Here is a 20,881-nt window from a genome sequence, read left to right as displayed (position 1 = left end):
TTGCATCTATTATAACTACATGCTGTGCAAACTTCATTTGGACATGATCATCATCAATCACTCCTGCTGTGCAGGTAGCATGTGAAAGGGAAACAAAACAGAAATCGTGCTGCAGTATTTGACACCACCCACTCCTCTGCTCGTATGCTTTAGTTCATAAAGAGCACTGTTGACACACAGTTATTCTCTTTTTGGGCCCCCTGTCTTTTCTCTCCCTCCAAGCATAGCTTGGAATAGCTCTGATGGCTTCGGGGGGAAAACAAAAACCTTCCCTTCTCTCTCAAAGTATTAAAGCTTTCCTACTGAAAAGCATGCCAAAGATAAACTACTATGTGCCACCTTGCCTTTGTAAATACACACACATTACTTGCAGCAGTACCTCTTCTTATCACATGTATATGCTTCAGTGGAAAATGAATATTGTAATAGGATTCAGAATGCCTGTATCCTTTGTGGCAGTGCCGTGCCCAGTCTTGAAAAGAGCTATTAATGCCAGCACCCAATTGCTTTTCTCTAGCAGACACTTCAACTAGCTGTCAGTGTTATAATCTTGACCAGGGACAGTCAGTAGAGGTACAAGGCTTAAAAGAATAAGGAAGATAATGTTCATCTTTTTCAGAAAGGTTCAGAGAAAGCTGCAATAAACATTAGAAAATTTTTAGGAAAGCAGAAGCAACCAGAGTCAGTCTTGAAAAACACACTGCAGTCTTACCAACACACTTTCTACCAGCTTACTCAGGATGAAAAGATAGCACCCTCATTGTGGTTAGTACTCTGCCAATTCAGTGGACTCAAACTAGTTTATCACACCCCGACTCCCTGGCATGACTCAGGTCAGCAGAAGTTGCCTGCACTTTGTATTTTCTGATGCACTGCAGCATGCCAGGTTTTAAACAGCTGTACAGCAGTGCACACTAGAGAACAGCTCTTTGCATCTCACTCACAGCCCTCCATGTACTCCACCAATTCATTAGAGTATAGGCAATCAGTAATACAGACATGGTAACATACAATTGCAAGCATATACCCTCTCCCTAAGTGCCAGGACAGAAGTGGTGTCACTTTATAACATGCCTTATTTGCCTCAGCATGTTAATAAACCACTCGGGAAGAACGAGCCATTTAAAGGCACCTCCTGATGATCTTGCAACAGACTCTCCCACATACGATTCTGGACAGGAGACACTGAACTACAAACCACTTCCTGCCCCAACAATCATGCTACTCCCTTTTTAACAGGACAAACAGCGTTTGTGACTCGAACCCCCCCCAGTGAGCTTCTTTAGTCTCCACTACAGCCTACACTCCATGTCATGGGAGTGAAATGCCCAACCAGCGTGTTGTTGACAGCCACCTCATTTATCAAAAACATGATACAGAGATGCACATCCATGTGTCCTGCTGGCACACGCATGCCTCACAGAGATTTGTAAGCTCCTCCACAGAGCAGCAGCCTCAGAAGCAGTGAGGAGGGCTCTGGTCTCCCTCCACCCTTCAGAGCCATGTCTTCAACAGGGAATGGCAATGCCAGGACCCATCACCGACTGGGACAGAGAATGATTACCTGGAGATTCCTGACACAGGCTTTCATATTGTGGTGTACCAAGTGTGACATCTGCAATATAGCAATGGACATAAGCATGTGCTCAACTCTACAATTATGAATGGCCTCAGCAATTTCTGTAGGATTGTGCATGACTTTTGAGGCAAGCACACGTGAGAATGAAAGATCAGGGCACAAAAAACCAGTGTACAGCTCCCACTGGGAAAAGTGATGAAGGCATTCATGTAACTGGCCTCTAAAACCACATTCTTCTGCCTTGTATCACAGTTTTCAAAAGCAGCTGAAGACCAGGAAAAGAGAGGATGAAGAAAATCCTCAGAAGGCTGTCTACACAAATTAAAGAGGCCAGACATCACTTTGTTCAACTTCCAAGTTTAAACTTTTAAGTTTAAAAGAAGCAACAAGTTCACCTTCCATCTTAGTAAGCAGACACAAAGGTAACCATCTCACAGTTTCAAATGTGTACTCACCCAGAAGAGAAGGTTGAAAACAAACATTAGGTACTTGATACACTGCAGGCAGTTGTGAGCCATGCTGCACCTCTTCAGTTCTAGGAGAAAAATAAATGAGAGATCCAGGTAAAAGACAACGTACTTGTTTCCCTTGGGGGACGTGTACTTAGCCTTGGTGGCCTTTGGGCCTGGGTTGGTGTGGAATCCAAAAAAAGAGTTGCTGGCAGCCCCAAACTGGCCACCATACATGCTGCTGTAGCGACGAAAGGTGCCATTTGGGAAACTGTAATCCTTGCTGTCCAGGGAAGGGCTCCTGTGATAGGTCGACTCATCGGTGCTAGACCTGCGCATGGTGGCTTCAGCTGTCCCTTCCACTGCTGCTCTGACAGCTGCCGGGCGTCGATGGCGCGGGTGAAAGGTCTGTGATCTTCTTTCCTCCTCCTTGCTACGAATCCCCTATTGCTTTGCACCAGCTGTTCTTTTGTCTGCCATCCTGTCAAGGAGTTACGTCTGCTGTACGGCAGCAAAGTTGGTGAACTGAAGTCTGCTTAGCCAGGAGTTAGGGAGCAGCGTGCTTCCACATGAGAAAGACTTCTGCACAAGTAAACATTCCCGTCACTGTCACAATCGTCCCTCCCGGCCCACCCCGCTACCAGGGAAGAAAAAATCAGAGAGAGATATACTGTACCCAAAGCAAAGAATTTTAAAAAAAGGAAGTGTGACCTCGCTCGGCTCCCAAATGCCATATAAAACCCCGGCTCCGCATGCCACACACAAACAGGAGAGTGCCGCTGCACGAGACCCGCGGCAGGGACAGGTATTATCCAAAAGGCAAGCAGCTCCCGTGGCCCTTTCCTCCTCGCCACATCGCTCTGCCCCGAGACGCCGAGCTCACTTTCAGCATCCCCGCATCCCCTTCCAGCGGCGGGAGCCCGTGGCACGCCAGCCCCGGCGCTCCATTCCCGGCGCGGCCGCCCCTCCTCCGAGCGCCGCGCCAATGGCGCTCCCGGCCCGCCCGCGGCCGCGCCCCTCCCGCCCCCGGCCCGGCCCCGGCCCCCGCCCGCGGGCACACCCCGGCCCACACCCCGCCGACCGACAACCTCCCCTCGGAGGGGGATGCGGCGGGAACCCCCGCCCGGGGCAGGTCTCGGGGCCGCGGGTCCCCCCCCGCTCCGAAACTCTGAGCACGGAGAGCGAACCTGGTGCAGGTGGGTCCTGAGGCTGCCCGGATACACCGACGGCGCTGCCGAAAGGAACGGGAATAAGTAACCGCTGTAAAGATTTCGCACGCGTAAGCGCTGGGGATGCTTTGGGGAGAGCGGGGTCAGGACAGGCCGTGCTCCCCTTGCCGGAAGGCTTGTTTGTTCCACTGCAGATCCATCACCGGGATTTTCCTAATTCGCTCAGTCCCACAGAATCATCACTCAGCACAATGTATGGCCAGCTCATTTGTCCCCCTGTCAGGTAAGGTACTGATCGGCATCATGCTCAGTACGCTGGGGAGCACTTCCCTAAAATCTGACAGCTCCCACCGGCAGTAAAGAGTTGAAAATCTGCCACACACAACTTTTTCAGAAAGGAAAAATCTTACTGAAACTGTGGGAATTACAGTATTAACACTCAGGAAAGTAAGACTCATTTACCATCTTTGTCCCAAATTCCCTGTGAAAGTAACTCACTTGTCTCAGTAGTGCCACTTCTGATCTGTGAAATGAGCTGGCTTGTCTCTGCCTTCCTCCTCTCCTCCTCTGTCTGCCCTTTGATTTTGACTGTAAGCTACTGGAGCCAAGTGAAAAGATGGCTGGCTAATATTTTTTAAAAGGCTTGCCCCAGCAGAGAATTAATCAAGATGAAAACAGGTTTCTTGCATGAAGCATCTTGCAAGTCTCAGCACAAACTGAGAGACACAGGCACCAATTAATTAAAGAACAAATTAGTAAAAGTAAAATGAGCTGGTTATGCACATAGCCTGAGCAGTTCACCCTTGCAAACCACCCTCTAATTCTGTTAATTTACAAACTGCAAACCTAGAGTCTAATTATTTCTCATTTCATCCACAAACTATAAATACACTGACCATACCTGGTGCAAGCTTTAGAGAGAAAGAACTTGAGCACAAAACACGAGGGTAGTAACTCCTGTGCCATCTATTTCAACAACTTAAAACGTTTCCACTTTTTAATTTCCCTACCCTTAAAATTAGAGAGACTTCATAGCCCTGATGGAAGTCAGTTTTCTACTCTTCCTCCCTCCCTTTCTTGCACAGTACAAACTCTATCCCCATAAAGGAGTCCTTCTTTCCTAGCACATAAAGATGGTCCCATGGAAGCAGGTCTGTTCTCACTCTGAGTTTCCAATATACCATTAATTTTTCCTGTGGCACCAGACAGTTCTGCCTCCAACCTTCCTCCTCATCTCTATTGCAAATAGACCAGTTTGGCAACAGAAACCAAAGGTGATTCAAATATTTTCTACATTGCCTGTAAGTATACAAAAATGCCTATGCAAAGAGCTTCATATTAAATGTTTTTTCTCAGCACACAAATTATGCTGAAACAGTGACAAGTCAGATAACTGTTATTTAACAAGAGTGTCCATGGTATTGCATGTAAGGGAGGAGAATTTAGCATATTTACCATAAACTAGACATCTGAAACCCTGAAGGCAGCTCATTTGCTATCTGGATAAGAAGAGACTTAGAAATCACTTGATATCACCTTCCCTTGAGGCAAGAAATCATCAATTCTTAAGAAATTAAGTCCTTAATATCGGTGGAATAATTTATAAAGCCAAGATCTGAGGTACAAAGGAGAGTTTCTAAATGTTGCTTTTAAATAATAAGTAATAAACATCGACACACTGTGGATATATTTCAGACAGCTACAGAAGAATGCATGAGGAAGGCAGAGGTCCTGCATGACCGATAAAATAAGGGTACTTTTACTCCAGTCTCCTTTCAGCATCATCCCTTAGCACACTCTTGGAAATGACAACTTTTTAAAGGCCCTTTAGTGTAAAATTTAGTTCTCAAGTCATTGCTGTTTGTTCTTTCTCGTGCCAATACCAACAACTAATTAAAAACAGATTCATTGGGGATACAGACATTATACAGATCCAGAATCATTTTTTTATTACATCTTCCATGTTAGGAAACCCAATCAGAATCATTAACCTAAATGGGAAATCCTTGGGATAGCAATGTTGTTCCAGCAGGCTAACCATAGCTTGGATGACATGCTTATGTGATGAAGTAAGATCCTGCATGGGAATTGGGGAAAAACAAAAAGAGGAGGGCTGATGTACTCTACTCTTGCCCATCCCTGGTGTAAAGTGGATGAAAGGCACATGCTGGTACCCACATTTACATTTAAGCTGCTTAACAATAAAGTTATATATGAAAGAAGAAGAATACACTTTGGAAGCATTGCCATTATGGCCATTATGCCTATAAGGGTGACTCAAGGGGCAGGTGAATCGAAGCTTTCACAAAACTTTTTTTAATGACTGAGCCTAAAATCACAGCCACATCACTGGACTTAGTGACCTCTGTTCACCTCTGCTTAACATCTACGTTTTCTCTCCCTAACTACATCTGTATATTCCCATCCTGTGGCCAATTCATATTGATTCCTCTACACAAGAAAGCAGGCACTGTGCAATCTCGCCGGCAGAGGTTCAATTTGTATTGATTGTGGTGGCACGCTACCATTTAGGTTATAACAACTCTGTCCCTGCTGCTCTGAGTGGAGGTCTGGTAACCCTTCAACATCTCCAGCCAAAACCCTGCCCCTGAAAGAGGAGAGGCAGCACTCTGACTCTACCGACACCAGATGAACTCCAGGCAATAAAGGTTTGGGCATCAGCAGCAAATCTGTTAACTGTGTTATCCCTCACACCCTTTATCTGAGCAGCCTCACCTAAAGACAAACACCTACGTGTTCAGCCCACACTTCCCACCTCACCCTAAGCTTGCAGCCACCACAGACCCCACTCTCTTAGCCAAATCTACTTCCAGTTTCCTAAGCTGTTCTTGTTGCTGTGCTCAGTGTCCTCGCTGCCAGCCCCTACTCCATTGCCTCCGCTCGTCATGGCAACATTCCTCCTTTAAAGGGGTCATGGGAACCTGGGCCAGTCAGGATGGAGTACATGCAGTGCATATGCAACAGGTACATGTGAGAGCACAGGCAGCAGTCCCAAGTCCCAGGTGGGCTGCAGCTGCAGAGTGCTGCTGGACCCTGACCCCAGGACAGGGGTATCACCACTGCCAAGGCTTGAGCAGGCTTTGTGTGTGGACTCTGAGCTTAAGTGATGGTTAATACATCAAAACTTTCTAGCAGGGATGCCAAAAAAACCTGCTTGTCCCCATAATTTTGGAGAGCTGCCTTCTGGCCCACTTCGGCCTTCAGCTCATCTTTGGCTCCTCTTTTGGTGTACCACGTTTTTCCAGACCCAGCTTCTTTGCCTGTTCCATGCTCAGGACTTTCCCTCCTCATGCCTCACTGTGTGTGATTCCTCTGGACCCAAAGGAACCATCAGCTGAAACCAACCAGTATTTCAATATCATGTTGAATCAGGCCTTCCTTTTACCCATTTTGAATCTTGCTTTCTCTTCCTCCTCCATGATTTAACTCTCATAATCACAAGACACTAGTGCCTTCAGGTCACACAAAATGCAGCCACTAACTTGCCTCCTCATTAATTTAGTCTCATAAGTCCTTTAACGGTTGCAAAGGCTTTCTCCCTACTAATGCCTCTTGTCACTGTCTTCAAAACTCTACATACCTGCTCCATCCTCCTAATGAAACAATCCACTTGGCATTAACATCAGTATACTGTTTGTTAAGAAGTGATCTGTGAAATAAAATAAATTTTAAAGAATCCTGCTAGAAACTAATACTGAAATATACTGTAAAAATACAGTACGTGACAACCGCTCCTGTTCTGCAACAGGGGGGTGTACAAAGCCATGCATGTGACAGGTGACAGTCGTTCCCAGTAGTTTCAATGAACAAAATGTCTAAGATCAAAAATGACTAAAAGAGTGGTCCTCTTTTGTGGGTTATTAGCTTTGCTTCACACCACAACATTGAAATCAGCTAAGGGTGATCAACTGATAAATACACTCCAAGTGCTGAACTTCATAATTTCATGTACAGAGATCACCACACAAGAACGTTGTGTGCAATATGCCTGGAGAGCAATCCCTTCTTTCCTCCCCCAGTGTACTCTTTGCAGCTACCTTGTGGTTCCATTTGATTCAGTGGTGCAGGCTTTGTAAAAACTGCCTCTTCCAAAGACTAAGAGAAACATTACCTCTTCTGACTGGAGGGTGAACCAAAGTTCAGGGGGAAGCTGGCTGTTTCAGCTGGGAGGAAAAAGCCTTGTGATGGAGTCTTTGATTTGTTTCCTTATGTATATTCATTTTGCATGAATATAAATGACTAAAAGCGCAAGGCAAAGGGAGTGAGAATACGATTTTTAACCTGACAGCCTCACACTGCCACAGGCCTTCAGTCTCTGCTCAGCCCTGGCCAGTACTGTTTAATGTCTTTATCAGATATTAATTAATGTCTTTATCAAATCGAGTTCACCCTCACCGAGGCCACGGAAGACACTAAGCTGAGTGGTGCAGCTGACACACCTGAGGGACGGGATGCCATTCAGAGGAACCTGGATAAGCTCGATAAGTGGGCACATGGGAATCTCATGGGGTTGAACAAGACCAAGTGCAAGGTCCTGCACCTGGGTTGGGGCAACCTCCAGCATCAGTAGAGGCTGGGGGATGAAGGGATTGAGAGCAACCCTTTGAAGATGGACTTGCAGGTACTGGCAGATGAAAAATGACATGAGCCTGCAGTGTCTCCCTGCAGCCCCGAAAGCCAACCACATCCTGGGCTGCATCTAAAGCAGCATGGCAAACAGGTCATGCTGCTTTATTCTGATGAGAGCCCATGTGGAATAGTGCATCCAGCTCTGGAGTCCACAGTTCAAGACATGGACCTCTTGGGAATGTGTCCAGAGGAGGGCAACAAAAGCAATCAGAGGGCTGGAACACTTTCCCTATCAGGAAAGGCTGAGAGAGCTGGGGTTGTTCAGCCTGGAGAAGAGAAAGCTCTGAGTAGATCTCATTGTGGCCTTTCAGAACCTGCATGAGCTTAAAAGGAAGATGGGGACAGGTTTTTTAATAGGGCCTGTAGTGACAGGAGTAGGGGTAATGATTTTAAACTAAAAGAGGGTAGGTTCAGACTAGATATAAGGAAGAAATTTTTTACAATGAACTGATAAAATACTGGAAGAAATTGCCCAAAAAGGTTGTAGATGCCCCATCCCTAGAAACATTCAAGTTCAATTCAAGCAGCAACCAAAGGATTTCATCTCTAAATCCTGCTCTCTCCTAAAAATTCTTATAGTGCAATAAGCCTGTGCTGTCATGTGCTGCCAAAGGCTTTAAGAGAGGCTCAAGTGGGTCAGAAGTGGCTCAAGTGAGAGCCATACAACCAGTTCCTGAACCAAAAGCAAGACATGTTAAAGCAGCCTAAGAAATAGTTAAGTCAAGCAACATCAGTCCTTATCTGGGCAGCAGGTCCTCCAGCTCAAAGAGTATTACCATGGGACTGTAAGCTCAGAATCTCTCGGGAACCTTTTATTTTAGAAAAAAATATGAATGTTTTTTTAATAAGTGAAGCAGAAGAGAGCATGTTTCACTGAAACCTCAAACTTACTGCATAAATAAGAAGATCCCACACCTTCCTTTTTATTTCCATGGTCCTTGCTCATCCATTAACAATTTCAGTATCTGTAAAAGGCTACAGTTGCTGGAAAGAGGTTGAGCCCTGGATTGGACAGGCAAGAGGTCAGACGTCCTAGAGATTTCCTCAGCTAATACAAAGATCTTTTGATATTCACAGTTGTACTTCCAACTCATTAAAAGATTTACTGATGCCTCCAACAAAACTTTGAAAACATGTTCCAGTCAGAAGCAATTTCACTTACATAGCAGAACTCAGGGTTGGTTCATTTGGTTTTTGTTTGTTTGTTTGTTGTTGTTTGTTTGTTTGTTTTTTTATTTTCATTCTTCCTTTTCCTTTATAAATAAGGAAATTTGCATGAAAAAAAAATTCTTCAATACTTAATAACTCATCTCCTTCTGCTCACATGTCACCTGAAGTCATGATCTTTGGTTTATGGTATAATTAGTTGCTATGGAAATAACATAATCAGAGACACAGAGAAAATATTTTGGGTATGATTTGCAACACTCTTTATTTAAGCCTGTGAACAAGTTACTTTTGCAGAAACCTCACTGCTTTTTACGTGCTCTCATCTGCATAACTGCTGCCATCACCTCTGCCTGTGCACTCAGACATACCGGTATTGGTACGTGCATGACTCACACTGAGGGCATTTTCTTCACCCATATTTGAGCATCTGTATGTTCAAACAGTGATGAGACTGTACATGCATGCAGGATAGCTGGTGCCAAGTCAGATTAAACAAGTAAAATCTCTGAAAAAATTACCTGGTATCGGTCCCCAGAACCCTGTGCACCACAGACCTCCCTTGCCATTTGTGCTTTCTGGGCTTTTGTCATCCTATTCTTTGCTAATGATTTCTCTTGTCCAATAATGAAAATTTTAAGTAAGGAGATTCCCTGTTTCCCCAGTAAATTCTGCATATTTCAGCCCTGGACACAGAGGATTATTGCTGCAGATGAAAGACAAGCAGGGCCAGTCACTGAACTCCTGAAGAAGCAGAAGGCCCTGTTTCCCTACTAATGTCCTCAGTAATAAAGAACATAAGAACAGAAATAAGGAACCCATCTGACACCCTGTACAAGAAGAGTTGTAGCTCAAATAAAATCTTTGTCAAGACCTATCTTTGCAGTGTCAGCAGGTCTTAGCAGCACAAATGCAATTTATGTGCTAGTTTTCTTAAAATCAGGTTACTTTCTCTAACCTGAGAGATCAGCTGACATTCAAAGAAATACCACTTCAAACACACACGTGGTACTCAGGATCTTTCTGTCAAGTATAAAGTAATCAGACATGAAAATCCTTAAACTGCACAGTTCCGCGGGCTTGTGAAAGCAAAAGCAAACAAAACAAAACAATGACTTAGAAAAATTCAAAGATTCAATAATGTTCCCTAACCAGTGTTTGCCTTTTAACATCTTTATGGATTTTTCCCTTGGAGATTCAAAATGGATTCTTTTCTTGTCTTGCATCCTTAAAAACAGGACTAAGGTTTTGCACGCTCATGAGCACGAAGCAGAGTTCACATAACCATATTTCAGCTCCAGCTCCAAAGCAATGAAGGCCCAGAAGCATTCACTGACCTCACAGGCATCCAAGCACTCAGCACATTTCAGAATCAGGTCACAGAGAGCCCATTTCAACTAAGTACTCAACCACAGTTTCACTGCATTGAGATATTCATGTACCTAAACAGTAAGCACACACTTAAATGCTTTCACGAGTGGGATTGTACATAAGTATGAGAAATGCAGTTTTCAAAAGGCTTCACATCAAGCTGGGCTCTCCATACAGCTGCTGTAGCAGAAGGAGCACACACCTTTGAGGCTACTGCTTTGCAGATCTACTTGCGTGCCTTCAGCCAAAAGAACATAGTTTGAAATGGGGAAAGGAGCTCTCCTACCATCAACTCAGTCAACAGATGTGAGCAAGCATGCCAAGACCCCAGGGCTGGCTCAAGAAATGATCTCTGCTGCTGCACTGCTGGGTCTGTCTATCTCTTCATAGCCAAAAGTCCTCAATTTGCTCCTAGTTCCCTTAGTTTCCTTCTAAAATCCTAGTTAAAAGACAAATACAGGGAGCAATAGATGTACTTTCTTTCATCTTGAAAGGCAACTTCTTAGAGTAATCAAAAGGCATTATTTTTTATTATATGGAAGGTTTGTGACACCAACTCAATGCATTTCTTGGAATGCAAGATGTGTTGGAGAGAGCTTAAAATTAAAATTGAAGTATTAAAGAGCCTGCAGCAAATTTAAGAGTATTTGAAAGTAAATAGTAAACAAAATCACTAGGTGATAATTAAATATTGATATTAAAATGCAATGGACCTGTACAAAGAAAATGCAAGTGGCCATATATCTTCTTATATATTAGGTTATCATCTGTTGTTTCTGTTCTTAATGCCATATGGAATCACAGGACTTACATCATCCCACATAATAAAAGTAAACAGCAATGGATCTCTTATCCTTGACATCTCTATAACCATTCAAGCAAAAAGAAAGGAGCTTCTGCTATCAAAAAGTTTTTAAACAAAAAATTCTGGGTAGTACCACAAGCTTTGGCTTTTTGCTTTGCTATTCTGAGCATTCATAACAGTGAACAGTCAAAAATAACTTCAGGAATGCTACCAGCAGACATACTGTCAAACACAGTTTTTGAACAGATAACACATACAGGTAAACAATTTAAAACAATAACCTAGGATTTACACTCCTAAAAGGCATATTAGTGAGTACAATAGCGATAATGCTTGAAATAAAAGTGTTCTTTTGGAATAAAAAGTATCACCTGCGCTGGAAACCACATATCTGTATTTACTTGTTCCCATCACCACAATCCAGCTTTTTATATTTCACTGTCAAAATCTGTAAATAGGCTCATGTCCCTAAGGAAGGGTACATCAACACAAAGAGAAGAGGCACCTGTATTTTAAGGTAGCAGGATACTGTTTTTGCAAAACATACCCAAACTCAGTTACCAAAACATAATACATGAACTCTAATTCAACAAATTTGAGATGTCTAAAAAAATGAGAAACTCCTCTCTACTTATTAAGGGACTTAATGTTATTTAATTTAAATCATGGAGGCTTTGTTTGGACAGAAATAAGGATGTAACTTAGAGCTTTAATGATAAAAAATGAAAGAGAATCAGTGCCTGAATTTAGATTGTCATTGAAAAGGTACTGCCAAAATGTCTGTTTAATCCTTAAAGTCACTGCCCATTTTGCACACTGGCTAAGATTCTGGATTTAATCAAAACCAAATTTGTGCCTAAACTTCACTTGAGCATTTGTGCTCAGTGTTTCCTATTAGTTTGCACTAGGTTTTCAGACATTTCTACTCTGTAAGAAACACCTGGCACTGGACATTTGCAAAATTTAATCCTGCTAAATCTAAGCCTCAGCCTACATTAAACTGCTAAAACTGCAAGCTCAACCTCTTCTGTATTCTGACCTCCAAGCAGTTTTTTTTGCTGTGTTATATTTATGAGGATGTTTATGAAGGCAGATTTATATACTAAAAAAATATTTCTGCATCGAATCACCAAGGAGTCATCTGAAAAATTATTAGGAGCATTTCCACAGAAAAATGGTATCTATTCCATGATGGTTTTCAGAAATGGCAGGGAATGCACAAAGAAAAACCCAGCCTCATAATTTCTGTATTCTGCATTTCTGTCTTCAGACAATATTTCTTATTTGATGGGGAAGGAAGACCTTCTTAGAAATATATTTATTTTACACATATTTCCAGGTATATAAAGACAATATTAAGTTTCTGCATTGCTAATGGTATTGCTAATGGTATTTATCTCAAAAACCACATGATTATAAGCCTAAAAAACTTTAATTAAATGCTTTATAGCCTTTTGTAAATGTCATCCAAACCTATGCTGCAGGGCAAACTGTACTTTTAATTTCTATTTGTTATGTTTACACTGTACAAAGAGATTCATGCAGTTAAAGCTAGCCACTATTTCTTAGGAGGCTACATAAATTCCTTGGTCAAAGTCTGTCTGGATAGAACACACAATCATTTTTGTTTGCTTCCATTTTACTTAGAATTCCTAGGCAGTCAATCACTACCAAAAAAAAAAATTCCTGTAGGGGTCAAACACTATAAAGCCAAAACTATTCCTCTTAAGCCAATAATCAATATGCTTGATGTATTTGCAAGAGTAAAAAACTGAAAATACCTAGAAGATAATTATACTCACTGCCTGGCTCAAACACCATACTGTGTTTGGAGCCTGATTCAAAACTGACTGAATTCATGGCAAGGTGTTTTTCCAATCTCAACGCCTGAAAAGTTTGACTACTTTTAGCCCAGACAAGTCTTGGAGCAAGCTTCTGCCCCCATTGATGCCTGGATATTGGGTGAGCAGGATTCATCATATTTAGATGAGCTGGCATTCAATTTTTTAATGTGAGACAGAGAGGCAGAAGGATTGAATCCAGGATTACCTTTACCACTGTGGAATGGAATTTCTTTATTGATCTGTTTAAGACAGGATAGGTATGACAAGTATGACAGGACAGATGTAACAGGGCATTAAAGCTCCGAAAAACGGGAAGGAGAAGGGCTGACATTCTCACCAGAGCCTGTGAGGACTCCCTGCTGGCCTGCCAGCTCTGTGGGGCAGACAAGTGGTCCCAAAGGCATTCTGGACACTTGTTCCTTCAGACAGGTCTCAGATCCTGTTCTACAGTGAAATGTGTAGCACCTTTTGCACCTAAAAACATAATCACGGGCAGAATTTCAACAGAACAGAGCCCTTACAGACAAATTTGTAAAAATGCAACCCAAAAGAAACCAAGAAACATCAGCTCTTCAATCAACAACTAAAACGAGAAAACCATGAGCCTTTGCAATGTGGAACTCCCCTGCCTTCACCCAGCCACGGAGCCCATTCTCCCTTCCCTGTGAAACAAGGACTCAAAGCACTGCATCTGGCAGCCTGATGGCAGCTATTAGCCCTGCTACAAGTCCCAGCATAATCCCGGCCTGGCCTTAGCTGCTCCTCCAACAGAAAACTCTGCTAGAAAGGGAACCAAGCCAAGTGGGCTTTGGCAAGACAGAGATGCAAATCTGATTTTCCTTCATGGGGTAAGTTATAGATTCTGCAGACTTGTGCCTCTTGCAGCTGGAAGCTGACAGCTTCAGATGAGAGGAATTTATCATTATTATTTTAGTATGAGAGCAGTTCACTGATTGCAGCTTGACAACTCAAGTTAATTAGCTGATGAAGGGTCTGATACATGGTGGCTGGCTCCACATCTGTGGACGATGACACAATCAGCAGAATGAAACCCATACTTAAAAGGTCTTTGGTCTTTTTAATCCTAAACTACAAATCACAAAATCCACATAACAAAACCTGCAGATCAGAGGAATTACACAAGAGGTTCCCCTACCCCTGGCCCTTGGGACAATCTGGTCTCTGCTACTTATTGAAGCTCATAAACAGACAGACTTGACTTCAAAAGCATCCTCTTTTCTTCCTGGACTCCCGGTGGTTCTCAATAATAAGATAACTGGTTTGAGCATAACCTGGCAGTGTTCCCTTACGGCTGCTTTCCCCAGCAGGGAAATACCAACTTGCAGGTTTTCCTCTGCTCCTGCCAAACAGCAGGTGGGATTTACCCACCCTGTCAAAGCGATTATGTCAAGATCATCTGGCCCCACCTAGCAGATCAATGCACAGAGCCCACATTGCTATTTTGTATCCAAGCTTCCAATATGTTTTGGTTCTTACTAAACTGACAGTTAAAATAGTAGGTGAGGCCATAATGTCCCAAGCTCCTAAGAAGCATTGGAGAAGCACAAATGGCAGGGAAAGCTGGCTGGGAAGTGATCTACATGGGACTGGAGCCACTGAAAGCCACTAAGCAGTGAGGGACAGTTCTTCCCTGTCAGGAACAGGGACAGGCTGTTGCTGGTAGACCTGGAGCTTCACATCATGGGAGCTACTGCAGAAATTCAGACTGCTCTCTGCCAGACTCCACACGTAACTATACAGCATAGCTGTAAACCTCTCTGTGGCCCTAGTTTTTAGCAACGAGAAAAGCGGTTTTTTTTGTCCACCTTCCACATCCACATTTCACACTATTCAGGGTGCAGCCTGCTTCCATCTCCCTTTTCACTTATCACCTAGAAAGATGAACCGCACTTGAAAGCAAAAAAGGCAATTCCAAGCATCACTGAACATGTCTGAAATGTGGTTAATCAGAGGTTGCTGGAGAGCAATCAAGAGAAAGGAGGCTGCTTCCTTTAGATGAAGACAATGAAATTCCAAGACAAGCAGCTCTTGTTCCCAGAAACAATGAGCAGAGTATGTAACCCACAGTCATCTCACCTGGGCCTCCCAAGTCCTGAAAGGGGCAGCATAGAAAGGCACACAGCTACGGGCACAGGAGCCAGTATTTAGTAAGGGATGTGCACAACAAACTGAAATGGATGGGTTGAGAACCCACTTACGAAGCTTTCCTAGTTTCATCCTGGCATGCTTTAATCCCATTTTAATCATCCACACAAGGATTCTCTTGATGGAGCCTGCATTCCTCCAAAAGAAACCTTTCAGTCCTGGATCCCCGCTTTTCTACACTTCTTGAAGTACCATAAAAGCAGATGAAGATTTTTTCTGTGTGTGTGCTACAGGACTGTTTCTTCCCAGTTTGAGAGCAGCTCAAAGGAATTGGCTTCAACAGCTTCCCATGATTTAAGTTTCTTTTTGACCACGTTGAGTTCTGAAGGAAGAGAGGTTCCAGTGAGAGCCATGCTTTATTCTGCCTCCACTAGAATGTTATTGTAAATCTTAGGATGAATCAGGAAAGCACAGGTGCTGCACACATAATTTAGAAGCAAAACATTGTGCTGCAATAATGTTTGAGCATTTAGGGGACCTCAAAAATGATTTTTTGTTATTATGCTCTAAACAAACAAAACCAAACAAACAAACGAACCCCCAAATCCCCAAAAAACTCCAACATTTTCCATGTTCACATTAATTTCTGTAATACAGCCTTAAAAACAAAACAATCCCAAAATTCAATAGTGCACCCAGGATGGCAATGCCTCAAAATTTGAAGCACGATGTTGGCATTTTTCCCAGGAAAAAACTATATATACATGTGTGTATACATACAGACACTTTTTATTTTTTTTGCAAGATCAATGAAGCTCTGGGGCTTATTGCTACCTCAGCCAGCCAGAGGCAGAGACGGGCTGGTCTGTGCAGTGCACGAACACTTAGGCATGAGAAAGAGTTTGATTACCTGAACAACTGTGTGTCTGTGCATCAGAAGTAGTGAACAGCAAGGCTCTCTCAAATCCATGACGCTGAAGCCTTATCCTTCCTACCGAAGACAGAGGTCTTAATTTGAGGGCTGCCTGCGCTTCCAGGACAAAATTATTAGGCTATAGTAAGCAAGCTCCTTACAGCAGGCTGATGAGATTTAAAGAATCCCCTTGGTTATACCCAGTCAGTTGCAAACAAATCCCTGCACTAGCAGCAAGGCTAGCTAGGGTTTTTCTGTGGGAGCACGTTACAGAAGCTCCTAATCTTCAATCCTCTACCAAACCTACTGCAATGATGTCTGCAGCTCTGTTTGAACCAGCAAGAAGTGTGAGTCATTTCTTGTGGTAACAAGGCAGAAGAGATGCAGTTCCACACATACTCTTACGCATTCTTGAAGAGGCATCTGAATGCTGTCCAAAAATTAATTACATAGCATGACAAGCTCTGACAATTAGCTAAGTAGACTGCTTGATGGCTAGGATTTTAAATAAGGATCTTTCAAGGGGGAAACTCTGGAACAGGCACTGCTACTGTCACAACATTCTGAGCTGTCATGAAAGCATAGCATCAACAAGACAACCCTAGGGGCTTCACAACTGTGACTGCCAAGGAAAGACAAGATCCTGTGGGAAAAGGACCTATTTAACTGCACCTGTACCTCACATCTATCATCAGGATGTGAGGATGTGCCCCCAAAAGGGCAGGAACACAGGAGGATTTGGGTCTTCTCCAGAATACAGCTGGCCCCCACGAAGCAGCAAGAGAAGCCAGGACCACCACCTACTCTCACTGGAACTGGAAGAGAGGCTCTCTGTCACACTTCATCAGGCAGAGGTCACATGCAGCCCTGCCAATACAGCCACACCCTGTACGGTGGTCAACAGGCCCAGCACCCTTGACCCCTGCTAGACCCAAAAGCGCACTGCCTCCAAAATCCCTCACGGGTCCACTCCAAGCAACCCTAAAGGCTCCTGCTCCTCCACCTCATCACTGAAGAGGAGTTTTGACAAAAGGCTTTTGCTGCCGCACACCGTTTGTGCAGATTCCTCTGATGGCTGCTTGTGGAAATCAGTGTTTCGCATAGCTCTCGCCCCCTTTGGGTAAGGAAACAATGCTCCCACTTCTCAATTTTCTGCCTTTGTGTGCAAAGGGGAGGGGCAGAGAGGCAAGGATTTCAGCACAGTAAATACCCAGAGTGACCTGACAGCAAGCAAATCAGCACTCTAGAGTGTTCATGGCAAGAGCTTTTGGCATTCCAGGAGAAGAAACAATTCATTACACAACAAATAAACTACAATTTTTTATTTACAAGGCAGATTTTCTGTGCAGCCAATTACTGTACATGTAGTAGTGACTAAAAGTCTTACGTTACCATTTTCAGATTATCTGTGAGATGACTCGGTTTTATATCTTCTTTATGAAAAAAATAATCAGGGAATGTATTAAATAAATAGGGAAGATGAGTTTCACTGGAAGCTAGGTGCTTGTTTCCCTTCTATACATGTGAAAATCTGTCTCTCACAAGTCTGTTACAAACATATTTTAGTCACAAAAAATATTGTTTCAATAGTGCATTCTTCACAATTTGCTATTCTTCTGTGATACATTAATTGGCAGTTTCTTTTCCCTTAATGGATTACTCCCTGGGCCTTTAGAAGGTTTCACATTGGTTCTGTATGTATACTTATAATGAATATATATTAATAAGCATGCGTCAGTGTATACACTTTCACAGAAAATTAGAATCTTAAGAACTTTACTGATACCCCTGGATCATTATCAAATGGATAATTCAAGGTTTTTTATGTTTATTTTAAAATGTTTTATTTTTGGGTTGGACTTTGTCACAGTTGAGCCACAACTTGCCAGCTCATCTTTTTTCTTTAGAATCAATATCTAGATATGTGCACTGAAGTTCACTTAAACTAAATCTGCTTTTAACACCATATGCTAATTAACCTTTGGGTTTTGATACGAATCCCTCAGCAGCTCACGCTCCTCAGTCATGATTCAGATGTGTAAGCAAGATTCTCAGCCACTGCAAAACAACTTAACTACAAGTAAATCAAAAGCACTGAGTGTTTACACCAATTGAGAACTCAGCCAACCGTCTTAAAATTGCAGAGGCTTCCACTCAGGTAAGCACCACTGCTGAAGTATTTCTCCCCCATGTATATGCTGCCTTTTTCGTTCCTGTTGATGCAGTGAAAATATCTGCAGCAGCATTTCTGAACTGCACCCTAGGATTTGCTTAGAATTCTCCCTTTCTTTGAATAGGGACTCTGTTTTCCTGATTCAGTTGAGCTGTGCGTGCCAAGACTTGACTCACGTAGTTTATACTGCTGGGGCACAGGTGAGATGCCCTTCCCTCAAGCTGTCACCAACCTCAGCGGAGAATGAGCTGCCAGCCCGGCCTCAGCATCTACGGAGGACCCTCACATGTCACAGCATTAGACTCCCTCTTGCTCCTCCATCTGGGAGCACAGCCGTCTCCTTCCTCTCTCAAGGAAAGCAGCCAGTAAGGGCCAGAAGTCACTTCACACTGTTATTTGCTACCTGTCAATCCATATACCCAAGCCAGCTTTGTTTGAGAATCTGTCTTTTAGATTTAATTTTCTTTCCAGGCAAAGGCGTAGCAGGACACTGCTGCCAAATACATGTTTTGTTACAGCCTCCCATTGCTGCCGAATGCCATAATTTATTCTGTTTCAGTCTGCACATTGTAGCTCCATTTTATGTTTTTCACAGTGGAAGATGCATGGTCAGAAGGAAGACTGCCCAGGACAGTGGCGCAGGGCAATACTGCATGGAAATTTCCCTAAGGCAGATGAGAGAAGACCAGGAGGCAGAATGGCTCCCTGGGGTAGGGACCAATGCAGGCATGGCAATGCGAAAGCTATTGGGATTTATCAGCTCAGACAGTGTTTATTCCAAAATTCAAATGTTCTTTTCCTTCTCCCTGTGTGGGCTAATCCAGTGCACACTGAAGTCAGTGGGAGCTCTACCTATGAGTCTGAAGAGCACAGAGGCAAACTTTTGAGAAATTTTTTCATTTAGAGAATAACTTAAAGTCATCTCTCTGGAGATGCGAAAGAGCTAAATATCAGACACCTGCAACTACTTTACTGGCAGCTGCCCTTCTATATTGAGCCTGGAGAATTCAAAAAACTTGATGTGCCTCCCAGTGGGCTGAACAAGAGGATTAGATCTGACCTTTTGCGAAGAAGCAAGAGAAAGATGGGGGTCAGTCTACTTTGCAGATGAAACAACAAAAAGGACTAAGACTTTGTCCTCAAAAATTAAGTAAGCTTTCAGACCGAAGCCAGAAGCAAGAGTTTCTATTCCACCTCTTACACAATCCTCCATCGCTGGGTACGTGATTCAGTCCTTGTGCTTCATTTTGCCCTCCAGTCCTTTTTTTTCATACTATCTCTTACCAAGTTATTGAGGTTTCTAGGTATCAGTTCAATACAATAGCGATGGATGTGCTGTATGATAGTATCAAGAACAGCATAATGATGATAATGACAAGGAGGAGGTACCCAGCACAAACCTGAAATATGATTATGAGCACAGAAACACAAGCAGGAACTCATTAACACATAATGTATGCTAAGATGCTCTTTAAATTGTGTTAGTGGGTACCAAGAAAAAGCTTTTCTAACTTTAGTGTTAATTACCATTATAACAACTACTAGTCTTAACTAAAGTGTTTTTTGCTTTTACTTGCAGAGCAATTACATACAGTTAGTTATTCCAGTGTTACTTACTCTATTCTCAATCATTACACTGTCTGGATGAAAACTCACTTCAACCAGAACAAGTATTACAACCTCTGAGACAGGTCTGAAAATAGAAGTGGAGGTCTCCCACATTTCTATTAATCTTGGCATTGTCCTGAAGTAGTTCACTAACAGATAGCACTCAGTGTAAGTGAGAGAAAACAATACAGAAATGGGGAAATACAGAATGGACAGGTGGTGATAGTGAAAACGAGTGAGACATCCTGTCATCACACAGGGAGTATTTTAGCTTTGCTTAAAAAAACATCGCATCTTACATACCAAAAGGAGCTGCTAGCCACACAGCTGGAGCCAAGAATTTCATTGGATTTGGGCAAGCAGTATAGAACAGCTTCGTATTTCCAAAACATACAGCTTTTCCAGAGTGGTAACTACTGCATTCCCACCAAGCTGACGCAAAAGCACAGCATTGGACCCACCTGTCCAAGGTCTGAGTAAATTGTAGAGTCTACCTCAAGCCCTGCTTTCCCTTTCCTCTCTCTACAGCCTCTCTCTCAACATATTCAAGCATGTTTGCAAGAAGGGAACAAGTTGTTGTTCAGCCACAGTGACAAGTCTCCACAAAGGAAGAGTTCATTTTTTATTGCTGATAGATATGTATGTTGAAAAGGTGCAAGCAAACACCTTTGCAACCTACCATTCAAATGCTAATAATCAAGTTTAGAGGCTCGGCACGTTATTTGAGATAAAGTCAAAGAATTCCTCTATGATGTATGCATGTGGAAGCACAATTTAGTGTAGGTAGTTCATGCTAACATTCACTAAATTTCAAAAGGCCAAAGAAAAGCTCTGCCACAGGGATACAACAAAATATAAAAATGTGTCAGGTGGATTTTGGCAGATGTTATAGCAAGCAAAGTATATATGAAATATATATCAATAAATGCACCATTCAGCTCTCCTGTTTTTACCCTGTCTTTGCTACTGACACTTACAGTATAAAACAGCATCTTTTTGGCTCACAGAAAGATTCTGTGCCATCCACTTTTTCAAGACCTACATACT

General features: G+C 42.9%; 1 protein-coding gene across 14 annotated transcripts in view; it reads right to left on the bottom strand.

Annotated features, from left to right (window-relative positions):
• The window catches only part of TSPAN4 (tetraspanin 4), a 435,304-nt gene that overhangs the window by 202,757 nt on the left and 211,666 nt on the right, over positions 1–20,881 (bottom strand). For 4 of the 14 annotated variants that reach the window (XM_051804242.1, XM_051804244.1, XM_051804241.1 and 1 more), the window contains one exon: positions 2,035–2,114. The exons of 6 other annotated variants lie outside the window; for them this stretch is intronic. In XM_051804242.1, the coding sequence (XP_051660202.1) occupies positions 2,035–2,097 (63 nt within the window). In that variant the 5' untranslated portion in view covers positions 2,098–2,114. Of the gene's footprint in view, positions 1–2,034; positions 2,676–2,704; positions 3,009–16,050; positions 16,070–20,881 lie in introns of those variants that run through there. 4 more of the 14 variants (XM_051804243.1, XM_051804240.1, XM_051804235.1 and 1 more) reach the window with 4 other exon arrangements.

The sequence above is a fragment of the Manacus candei genome, unplaced genomic scaffold (assembly GCF_025592945.1).
Source record: "Manacus candei isolate 608988 ecotype Guabito, Panama unplaced genomic scaffold, ASM2559294v1 h1tg000060l, whole genome shotgun sequence".
In the NCBI taxonomy this organism is placed as follows: Eukaryota; Metazoa; Chordata; class Aves; order Passeriformes; family Pipridae; genus Manacus; species Manacus candei.
Note: the sequence above shows the minus strand (reverse complement) of the source record. Positions and strands in the feature narration are given on the sequence as shown.